We start from the raw sequence: 12,084 nt of genomic DNA on the forward strand, positions 1-12,084 counted from the left end.
GGCTCAGTTTTATTGAGCCTGTTCATGGACGGTTATTAAAAGTGCAAATTACCGTCCACGCCCTAGAGCACCGTCTTATGCAGTATTAAACATTTAACATGAAATGGTAAAATTTGGAAGGTTTTAGTGCTAAGCTTACAATGCAGATTGCATACAAGCACTAAAAATGATGTTTTCGCGCGTAAGGAGGTCTGGAAAAATGTAATGGTGGCTTCTGGTATAATTTCATATAACACATAATGTACCAATCATACAAATGTACAAAACAAGTCCGTTGGAATTTGAATAAAACGTTAAACTTACATCTAAAAAAGGCTGACTATTATTTGTACCAACCAGCGTTGATCATTTCAAAGGTAAGGATAATATTTAGTAAAGAAAACACACGTGTTATTATTACATGTATTACAAAGCACAACCAAATGTTCATAAATCTACGAGTAATAATTTATTTAAGGTTTTTATAATTACAGAGAGAGAGTTTGCTTTACAGCTAAGTGCATATAAATATACAATACAAAAAATATACTAAAAAAAACAAAGACAACATCAATGCTACAGGTGCATATTTTATAAAGTTGTGTGGTATTTCATGCATCATGTACTGATGCATGTCCATTTTATGTGCACTTAAACGAATTGGATTGATCTGAATGCTCACTTAACAAAACTCATTATTTACAACATACATGTGATTATCAAAATCTTGGATGGTTCATCCATATGACCACGTGACTTTTATCGCAGAAACTGAACTGATCAAATAGAACAAATGTATCAAAATTATAATATATATCGTACATTCCTGTCCTGTAATGATACAATTTCAAGTGTTTTCACAGCACAGCATGGTAAACAATATAAGTTAAATTGTTTGGCAAAATATAACAAATACATGTACATATAGTATGTTTATTAAAAACAATGTTATATCTAGTTAATTCCTATCTGCAAATTATTTTAATTGTCTCATAGGATCCAATTAATATTTTATTTTAGAAACGTTTGTATGAAATATTACAAATCTCTCGGCATATTATATTCGTTGTTCAGGAAATGTATAGAGTGCCTACAGTCATCATGTTTAATGATCAACATTATTTTTTGTCTAATCATAGTATTTATCAAATTTCTGCTAAGTCTAACTTTGGTTAATGTGTACTAACTAAATAAAATTACTTAATCTGTCGTCTAACCCAGTCTAACACATTTCAATAATGCATTATATTAGGGAGGAGTTAGACTCTGAATTGTAGAATTGTAAAATATCTAGGTGAGCAAAACAATGCCAACGTAAAAAAATAAGGCGAGGTCAGGTGTTTTTAAATGTGAGGAGGATACAATCAATTAATTTATCTTACCAACCCTATTACAAGTAGAGAAACTGATGGCGAACAGCATGGATCCTGATCAGTCTGCGCGGATGCGCAGGCTGGTCTGGATCAATGCTGGTCGCAAACGCACTATGTTGGTTTTGACGTGACGCGGCTCAAATGATTACATAGTATTTTGTTTTATATCTTTTTAACTCTAAGAAAAATGTAAATTGCTGACTCTTTTAAACTTCATAATTTCTAGAAAAAGTAACCAAAACATTATTTTCTTTCACTTGATAGGAATGAACTGCATTAACAATCCTTGATATTAAGAATACAGTGATTACATTTTTGGCTGGGAAACTCATTGAAAATGGACCCCATCCACCTGTTAACCTAAATTGACACACAGAAAAATAAAAAAAATGAACTGTTTTTCAAATGAGCAAATCAATAGGGATTTTAAATGTTAGTGAATAACTTGAAGCATATCAATTGATTAATAATCTCTAATGTATTTTTCTCACATTTTCCATTTATTTTAAAAGGATGTACACATTTCATTAACTCCATTGTTTTACCTAATTGCATCGTTTTCCTCTTTTCTTCGCTGTTTTTTTCAGATATTTTATAGAAACATGATAGTCTTACAATAGATAAAAGTATACATTTATTTCAATAAAAAATGTACCTGATTATATGCTGAAAGGGCCATTTATTTAACTTATCTTAATGTGACATGTTAGAAACTTGACAAGGTGTAGATATATTGTAGAGCGAAAGGGCGGAGCTATCGGTGATTTAGAGAAATGCCTTGTTTTTGGTTGAAAAAAAAATAATGTTGCCTGCGGCAGGCTTGACCAATTATTTTTGTTAATACGTATTATTAAACACTAACCTATACTTAAACACTCCCCAACACCAAAGATTTACATATAATGCTCTTGCGACTGCTATAAAAATGTAAATTTTTGAATAATTATTTTAACGGCATATCCAATGTTAAAATGACATGTTAAATCTTGATATCATTTAGAATTTAAAAAAAGCAATATACGATTTATAAATAAATATAAACAAATAAGATTTAACAATTGAACGCAGGACTTATTTTTACTATGTTTATACACTAGACTTATTTTCTCTCTTTTTTGCTAACAATTAAATGCTTTAAATTTGAAACTGACGTCATTTTATCAGTTGGGTGTTGCAGTAGCAAAAAGTGTTGTATTACAGTGACAAAACAACATACACTAAAAACAAAACAGAAACAACATAAAACAGAAAAAAAACAATCAATCACACACAAAAAGTGACAGTTCACTTCCGAAAACAGAAACTCTTACCAAATACATAGCATTTATATTATCAGGTAAATATTCGAAAAATAAATAGAAATTTATGTTTTACATTGTTAATAGAAAAAAAACAGCATTTGATAAGATTTAAGTTTAACCTCACACATCAATATTCAAAAAATTTATGCAAAAGTAATTTTATTTATACACCTCTTTAGAATACGTTCATACATGATTATATTTGATGTTGCATTTCTGTTCTTTTTATTACTTATGATTTTAAAATACCCTAGCCGATTTCAAATGTCTTGTACACTTACTTGAAAAGTGCTATTCTATAAATTTTAAATTTGCGAATTAAGTGTCGATTTTTTTTTTTAAAGGATTGATTTTCAATATCTTTAATAAAAATGACAAGGAAATGACATATTCAAAGAAAACGGAAACAATTACATGCTCATTCATGTGCACAACTTACAATTTAATATCTACACATAGGTAGTTGATTATTATGTATTATCATGATAAGAATATTAGCATATGTGTAAATTTTACAAGAACGTAACATGTAAGATTTGGTGTATAAACTCTTTCTTTTCATAGTTTATAGAATATTTGTTTAATTTCATTCCGCCTGTTTTCTTAGTTTCTGAATGTCCCATACGATCATTTATACACCTGTAAGTATGTTTCTACAAATCTTTATATAGAGATATTCTTCTATATTGTATCTAGCAATCCATGGCTTTAAAAACAGACTCCAGCTTTGGTACGAGAGTTGAAAAACTTCCAGGGGAAGGTGTTTCTGGATTGCTCATCTCTTTATAAATCTGAAACAACAAACTTTTGATGACTTTTGTATTCACTCCTTCACCTTACATGAAAACATTTTATTACAAACTTTGGTAATGCAATATAAACTTCGGAAATGCTATTGCTGTGTATTTTGAGTATTCTTATACACTAAACATATATGCAATATATTGTATATACAATAATATATATTTCGGATATTTTATGTGGGAAAAATATCCATAGTGTCGGATTAGATCTATGTAGCAGTAGGATTTATTGAACTAAGAAATGTTTTTATTTTATTAAAATGTTAATCGTCTAAACAGTTAACTTACAGGAACTGAAAGTGGTTGGCCTTTGACATCAGTACTCGTATATTACAAGTTCAACATGCACATCCATGCAATCTGTCCACTAAATAACTAGTTTTTCATCTTTATATCCCTAAACTTAAAAAAATCGAAGCTAGAAAAGTTCATTAAAGAAATACTGCAAGTTAAGTGTTTATTAGAACATTCATTATGTACCTCATTCTTGTATTTGGCTGCGTATTTATACATCTGCATTATAGCACTTGATTGGTTGGTGTTTCCGTAAAATTTCTGCAAAAGATTCATGTTATGTTTAGAAAACACAGGCCAGTACTTTTATTCATTTTAAAAATTTCTGAAAATATCTCAACTTTTCGTCTAATTAACTAAAGCTATCTAGAGAATATGTTACACGTAAACTCTATAAAATGTTTAATCGGTTAAATTCGAATATTCAACAGCAGAACATAGTAAATCTGGCGGTGATTTTGTGTCAGCTTTACATAAGGAGGTTAATTGAAAATACAAACAAAAGGTCTCATCCCTAAATACAGCGCAACACAGCGCACTACAGCTTTAAAGATATACGTATTTTTTAGACAACACTTGTCATGACATTAGTTTTTCTTTGCATTTTAAATAACACAAGATAATGCATATGAACTGAAAGATGTTTTGAATAATTACATATTTTTGGATGACTTTTTATTGAACCCTTTCCTTACCTGTGATACATTTTGTGTAAGGTACGAATTAAGGTCTTGGTCACTGATTGCTGGCGCCATTTTCATGTTTTCAAAGTACTGACGTACCAAAGATTTGTATTTGGGTATTTCTTTGGCAAACAGGAGTTTATTTGATGGTGAACTCTAAAATGTTATGACAGAGATTTCATGAAAACTATACATTAATCATAACGCATCTTAAAAATCACGAAAGTTTCAAATAAAACCTTAAAAATATCTATTTCAAAATCACAATAACATTAAGTCTAGAAATTAATGTAATAATAAGCTTTTATGCGGCAAAACTGACTATTAGTTATTTGTGAATGACAAATATTGTGTCCATGCAAGAACCTAAATGGTGTCCCAGATACTAAAAAGAACAAAATCAAGATGAAACTATTCGGTTACTAAAACTGAAGACAAAAAATAATATAAACACTAATTGTTTGCAAAAACTGCATAATTTTATCATGACAGCTTTTACAAAGAGCATAAATATTTCGTATCTTACCGGACCAAGAACAAGATCAGCTGTAGAGCAACTGTCCATTAGTGTTTGAGCAACAACAGACAGACAGGAGTCGACAATAAGTGGTTTGTGAACATCAAACACAAACTCCGGGTTCTTGATAATGTTCACCCAAAAACGTAGCAACAAACTGAAATATTTACTTTAAATCTCAAAGATATGTTTGTCAGCAAAATAAAACACAGTTTATTAATATAGAATTATTATTTAATGCTTTTGTAAAATCATTTCAATTGTTAACATTGCTTAATAGGTATTGTATATATTTGCCATTATACTACTGACGTCCTTCTTTTTCTTACGATCCCAACAAAAATACAATCAGAATTTAAATTTCAATTGAATGTATGTTGATCTGTAGTAATTAAGAGAAGACAATCTTAAATTGTTCCAAATTCTGCGTAACAATTACAACAGCTAGCATTGTTTAGTAAATATTGTATATACACGTCATTATGTTCTTTCGATGTTTTTGTTTCACAAACATCCTTTGAGTGGTTAAACTAAAATGTTTTAAATCGGAGTAAAGATTCAAAGTATAGGTCATACAAGTATCAGAAAAGTGCTGAACAAATATCCTTAAGTGGTGAAACTAAAATGTTTTCTATCGGAGCAAAGATTCAACGTTCCCTTAAGTCCTCCATTTGAACCATGAGAAATCAGTTCATGAACTGCATAACATTTCATTTATTCTTGCCGTTTCTGGACAGCAGCATATATTACTAGAACGAACGAACTATTACTAAATGTGATTAATACCCTCGCAAGACTGCTTCGGAAATGCGGAAGTATCTAGTAACAGGATACCTTGTAAAGTAATTGAAAAAGAGTTGTGGTTGTCGGCAATTAAAGATAGTTGTGATTCTTGTATGTTGCATTTCCTTTCACTGTGGTTGACCATTGATGAAGTTTTATTGAATTAATTTGTAATAAGTCCAGAAAGAGTTGAGCTTCTTAAGCATTGCACTTCCTCTCATTGCGCTTGACTACTGTATGAAGTTGCATTGAATTCTAAATATTAGTTTATAAGTTTTGCATCGGACAAGGAAAAGGAACAAAGCGCAATAACTCTACAAATACTGAAGATGGAATTATGGTTATTGTACACTGCACATCCTCTCATTGCACTTGACCATTGTACCATTGTATGAAGTTGTATTGAATTCCATCTACTAGTTTTCAAGTTATACACTGGACAAAAAGTAACAAAGGGCAATAACTATGTAATTACATGTAGGCTAGTCCAAATAAAGTAATGGTTCTTGTGCATTGCACCTTATCTCACTTCCCTTAACCATTCTATGAAGTTTTATTGAATTCCAACCATTATTTTCAAGTTATGAACTGGACAATAAAAAGTAACAAAGGGCCATACTCTTAAATGAGTCAAAGAAGAGTTATGATTTATGTGCACTGCGCTTCCTCTCAATATACTTGATCATTGTATGAAACTGTATTTAATTCCAACCACTAGATTTCATGTTATGCTCTGCAACAAGGAAAAATTACAAATGGCAATCACTCTATAATTACTTTGGATAGAGTTATGGTTCTTGTGCACTGCACTTCCTCTTATTGTGATTGACCATTGCAAGAAGTTGCATTGAATTAAAACCATTAACTTTCAAGTTATGCTCCGGAAAAGGAAACGTATCAAAGGACAGTTTCTCTGTAATTAGTCAAGATAGAGTTATGGTTCTTGTGCACTGCACTCCTCTCAATGTGCATGGCTGTTGTATTAAGTTGTATTGAATTCTATCTAAACGTTTTCAAGTTATGCTCCGGACCAGAAAAAAACAATGTAAAAGTAACAAAGGGCAATAACTCTGGACAGAATTATTGTTCTTGGGCACTGCACTTCCTCTTATTGCGCTTGACCATTGTAGGAAGTTGTTTTGAATTCCAACTAGTACTTTTCAAGTTATGCTCCGGATAAGGAAAAGTATCAAAGGGCAATTACTCTGTAATTTGTCAAAATGGAGTTATGGTTACAGTTCGGATTCTAGATTTTTCTTAAAGATTTAAAATGAATAATTAATACAACATGCAAATTGTGCAGACTGTGCAGACTGAATTATTATATGTACACTGTATATTGCAGTTTATCATAAAATTTGATAATTTAAACATTAGTGCTTTTCATCCACGGTAACTTTTATTTAAAAAAAAAGTTATTTCATAAAAATTAATGTGCTGAGCATGTATACATGTAAACAGTGATCGCCAGTCTTGACGTTACAGTAACGTCGTACGACAGCCCTAACCCTGTCGTAGAGCTGCGACATTTTTTACGACGTCGTAGGCTACGACAAACGTTAATAAAACGGTCTTAACGTTCTGAGACATGTCTGCGACAAAAAACTAGCCTACGACGTGTCTGAGAGCGTTGATAAAACGGCCCCCTGGTGCACTGCACTTACGCTTAATGTGCTTGTCCATTGTATGAAGGTGTATGGAATTCCAACCATCAGTCTTCAAGTTATGCTCCGGATAAAAAAAGCAATGGAAAAGTAACAAAGGCAATAACTGTAATTAGTCAAGATGAAGCTATGGTTCTTGTGCACTGAACTTCTTCTCAATGTGCTTTACCATTGTATGAAGTTGTATTTAAAATGTCCGGACAAGGAAAATGCAACGGACCGCTGGACAGAGCGACCAAGTGACTGACCACCAGGTAACTCCTAAATACCCCCCCAACTTCGTTTACATAATAAATAAGAGATGACCACTTCTACCAGTACATCTACTGCCCTAAGCAATTCAAAATTGAGACTTTAACGCCACATGATGACTAAAGACAAATTGGCCTTTCCCCAGGAATTTTGCATAGGGGCAAGTTTTTCGCAGAAATGGGGGTAGGTACGACTTTTTTTGCTATTTTTATGTTTGCTACATAAAAATCTACTGTATTTAAGAGTCTTTGTAAGCAAAAAAGATATCAGATATTTGCAACAATTTATCACATTATTATCATAAAATTAAGAAAACAACACAAAGAAAAAATCATTTTATAAACAATAATTATATATATTAACTGTTTATCTTCACAGTCACTCTTCTTAAAAACTGATAGTCTTTCTTTAAATTAATATGAACATCAATGTAGAAACGACCCATTTAAATAAACAGAAATCTCACTATTATTTTTAAAATAGGAGTCCAAAATCATGTAAAATATTTATTTATATAAGCAGTTGATATATATGATGAATAAACAGAGTAAGGGGGAGGGAGTCAGAATTTGAACTGAGAAAAAAGCTTATTGTAATAGGAAAACGGGAAAGACTGTATCATAAAGAAGTGATTGAAAAGATCTGAATGATAATTTCTAATACCCTACATCATTAGACCAATATGCCGTGTTCTTCCTAATACACTCCACACCCCCCATAAGTATGTGATTCTCCATCTTAACTAATGTTAACAATAACTTAAGTAAATTCAATTCATAAACTACATTTAAAGTGCTATAACACAAATTTTAACAAATTATAGTTTCATTTTGGTTACTTTTCTAAATAATAAAAATCCGGCATCGCGAAAATATGTGACAAATGAAAATTTGTCTGTTTTCTGATTATATTAGATTTAATTTTTTTGATTATTTTAAGATTGTAATTCATGGGATATTTCAAGAATCATCGTAAAACAAAATTTTAAAATTTGTAATTTACGGCAAAATTTTACCATTGCTGATGTAACTTATTGCAGACAGGTTCTTTAACAAATTTCTTTGCGTCAACGAGAGATTATTATCAAACAGGTCATTGATATTTTAAGTCTTTTGGAATTTTATTCGAACATGAGGACTGACGGTAACGAATTTTATCTCGGACTGCATATTTTTATTCAGCCATGACCGAGGACCGACAGACTTTGTACATTGATTATTTATTGCATCCCAAAAACAACCTGTTTAACCGTTATCACACGTGCTGATTGACAATCGCTGTGTATTGGATTAATCATTGTGTCCGCGATTCTGCAAACGCTTTACGGAATTGTTAACCCCTGAACAATAGAAAGAGCCGCGGTGACTTTTATAGCACAGCGGTGAGATTGATTTGGAGATTAAGCCACAGCGGGAGCACGGCGTTAAAAGCGCCTGGTGATATGCGCACTGTGCATATGGGACACGCTATCTGACATGTTTATTTGTTTTTGTCGAGTAACCTGTATATATAAATGAAATACTATCTCCATGTACGGAACTCGAAACAAGTGAATAGGCTCATGCGGGGTAAACAGTATTCGGAGTATTTCCCTTGTACTTAATTGTTCGAGAAGGAGTGTATTTTGACGAAACTTTTTTTGAATACCAGACTCATTACAGCGATTTCGGATATGCCAAAACGTGTTTACCTGTTGCACTTCCAGGTATGTAGAACATCCGGGTCTTTTAGACCACACCTTAAGCGCACTATCTGGCTATCTAGAAACTTAAAATGATTGTGTCCTCTCAATAGGAGCTGAAATGTGTCAGAGCTGAGCGTTCCGATGGTTATGATGGACTTTTCATGAACGGGTCGTTATTTAACGCTGCAGCTTTACTAGAAAATGTGGTATTGTTAGTTCTATTAACATGAACGCAACAGGTTCATTGTTGGCCGCTTGCGACTTTTTAGTAACTTAATAAATTGTATGCGTTTAGTTTATGTTTTTATGTACAATAATTAACCATAATAAGGTACATTGTTGAACAATCTTGCATATATTTTCTAAGTAACATTACTGAAAATGTACATTTTTAGTTTAGAAATTTAAATTTATATCATTTTAAAATAATTATTAAGAGAGAATTTATCTGCAATCAAATGATGGGAGCATAATGATATCAACAAAAGCTTTACATCAAACAAAAAGTGTTTATTAACAAGTAAAAGTTCAAATTGTAGTTGTTGGAATATTCACTCATATTTACTTATATATATATTTGAGAACAGCGATGAGCACACAAAAAGATAATTGCAAAAGCGTTTAAAAAAACAATGATAAATATAACATCTCTCAGACCTCCTACCTTTGTGTTAAGCAATCTCGGAAGAAATAGATCACTCGATAATTGCACATCGTCATCGGTATGATGCTTCTTTGTCTGAAAAACATATCCAAAAAGAGATAATTTCTTTTATTCTTAGATCTTTATCTTGCAGGTCTAACTTATCTACTAATAATACTAAAATGATTCATTATAACTGGTATAATCTAATATATTTAACCATTATTAACATTGACAATCACTAGGAATGATAACCCTAAACCAGTCAATTTGAATTTTCAGGAATTATGATATCACAATGCATTGTTTACGAAAATTGAACTGCTAACAGTATAGAGTATGGTCAAACTAAACCGAAGTTCACGCTTGTCCGGATCTATACTATTTGCAAAGGCTGATTACTTTCGGAGGTAACATTTGATAGTTAATCAAAATAAACATTTTCTTGAAGGTAATTGATTCCGAAATTTTTGTTACAAAGATTATTTTGGTATTTTTTTCCAGAGGTGCCTAAAATTAGGCAGTCAGATACCATTCTATTTACATACAAACATATATAAAGAGCCTTTTCTTTGCTTTACACAGTTTTGATTTCCTAATAAGTTAAAGAATAGTAGTAAGTGCCAGTATAAGTTCTGCTCTTACATGGCCAGCAAGGTAAGAATATTATCACATGCCTATTTATTAAGGTAGAAAGTAATATTTATAACAGGAAATTGTCCGGAATATGATACAACAATAGAGCGATAATCAGTCAAGTAGGATAAGATAGATAAGTTAATCATATTTAAAGCACTAATGAATAATTGCAGTACTCAACCATTACACTAAACATCTTATAAATTTGATCATTCTTATCTGAAATTGGAAATGTTCGTTGTTACTTGAGATGCTTCTGAAGTATACAATTTTGAATTTGCTCAGATTTCAGGGTTGCACATACTTGCAAGGCTATTTTTTATATGTGTAATACAATATTGACTAGGCGAGGTTGAATATAAAAGCATTTAACTGATTGAAGGATCAAATGTAAATTTACCTTTTCATTATGACTTTCCGTGACAGTAAAAATAAAATTTGCTACGTTTTCATCTAAATTCTTAAGACGAATTTTAAATGGAAAAGAGGAGTATAGACATGCTATAAACAAACCAAACGATGAAAATAATCGTTTAATACAGTCCAACAATTATTGCTATATCAATTGTACAACTGAATGTTTTCTTAACATATGTATATTGATATAATGTATGTGCATGCATATTTCATTCCGGAATTACCAGGTGCCAAAAGTTTGACCCACTGATTGTCCTTACAACAGGTTTAGATCTTCTTAAACTACCGACTATGAATGAACCTGGTGATTCTGTAAAATATAAAAGGTTTTCTTGTTTTGACGCAATGTTTAACTTTTCTGTCAATCAAATATTTAAAAAATGAACCTGTAGATGAATACACGTAGTCGAAGCCATCTTCAAAATATTTGTAATAACAAATACAGAAGAAAATGTGATAAAATCTAAAGTGTTGCACTGTTATGAAAAAAAATTATCGGTAATTTTTTTTGGTCTCTACTAATATCTTATTCGATTGATTTAAATACATTTAACATGTTTAACTATTCCACGCATGTTCTAAGTACACACATACAGCCCAAATCAATTCATATATACATAAAACTATAAAATGCAATAACTTGTCTTATCAACAATGTAACACGAAGAAAAGCCAGTTCCAAATTTTAATATACTTGGTGTAGATAGTCGGAATTGAAAGTGTTTGTTTGTTTCAATATATTTCGACTTATTTTAACATTTGCTTTCATGATATGGTATATATAAAGGTAACTGATGTTATTTTTCATGATCATCAAATTGTTGATAAACTCATGTTTAAGTTGTGGTGGAGGTCTAAAAATTTTATCATTCATTTTTGGTTACAAATAAAGACAGAAAACTGCATGAAAAAATTTACCCACACATTATACAATTGTTAAAAAAAAGATCGGCATTAAATCCTTAATTTAAAAGAAAATTTTGCGTAAGCAATATTTCATTTCAGTACTCGTACTTCCAGATTGATGACTCAAAACATATGCTAGTATTTCC

General features: G+C 31.2%; 2 protein-coding genes across 2 annotated transcripts in view; both read right to left on the reverse strand.

Moving 5' to 3' along the window:
• Positions 1-431: 431 nt before the first annotated feature.
• On the reverse strand, positions 432-9,397 carry LOC132757115 (plexin-A1-like). Its single transcript, XM_060748303.1, has 5 exons — positions 9,340-9,397; positions 4,960-5,107; positions 4,446-4,589; positions 3,937-4,011; positions 432-3,444 (listed from the first exon to the last, which is right to left on the reverse strand). Exons 2-5 carry the CDS (start codon positions 4,996-4,998, stop codon positions 3,346-3,348), a joined length of 357 nt encoding a protein of 118 aa, XP_060604286.1. The 5' UTR covers positions 4,999-5,107; positions 9,340-9,397; the 3' UTR covers positions 432-3,345.
• A 477-nt stretch (positions 9,398-9,874) lies between these two features.
• LOC132757114 (plexin-A1-like) overlaps positions 9,875-12,084 on the reverse strand; it is a 32,656-nt gene continuing 30,446 nt past the window's right edge. Inside the window, exons 30-31 of the mRNA XM_060748302.1 lie at positions 11,257-11,342; positions 9,875-10,072 (exon numbers count right to left, since the gene is read on the reverse strand). Coding sequence (XP_060604285.1) covers positions 9,899-10,072; positions 11,257-11,342 — 260 coding nt within the window. The 3' untranslated portion in view covers positions 9,875-9,898. The remainder of the gene's footprint in view (positions 10,073-11,256; positions 11,343-12,084) is intronic.

The sequence above is a fragment of the Ruditapes philippinarum genome, unplaced genomic scaffold, assembly GCF_026571515.1.
Source record: "Ruditapes philippinarum isolate M1 unplaced genomic scaffold, ASM2657151v2 ctg207_1_1_1_1, whole genome shotgun sequence".
Taxonomy (NCBI): Eukaryota; Metazoa; Mollusca; class Bivalvia; order Venerida; family Veneridae; genus Ruditapes; species Ruditapes philippinarum.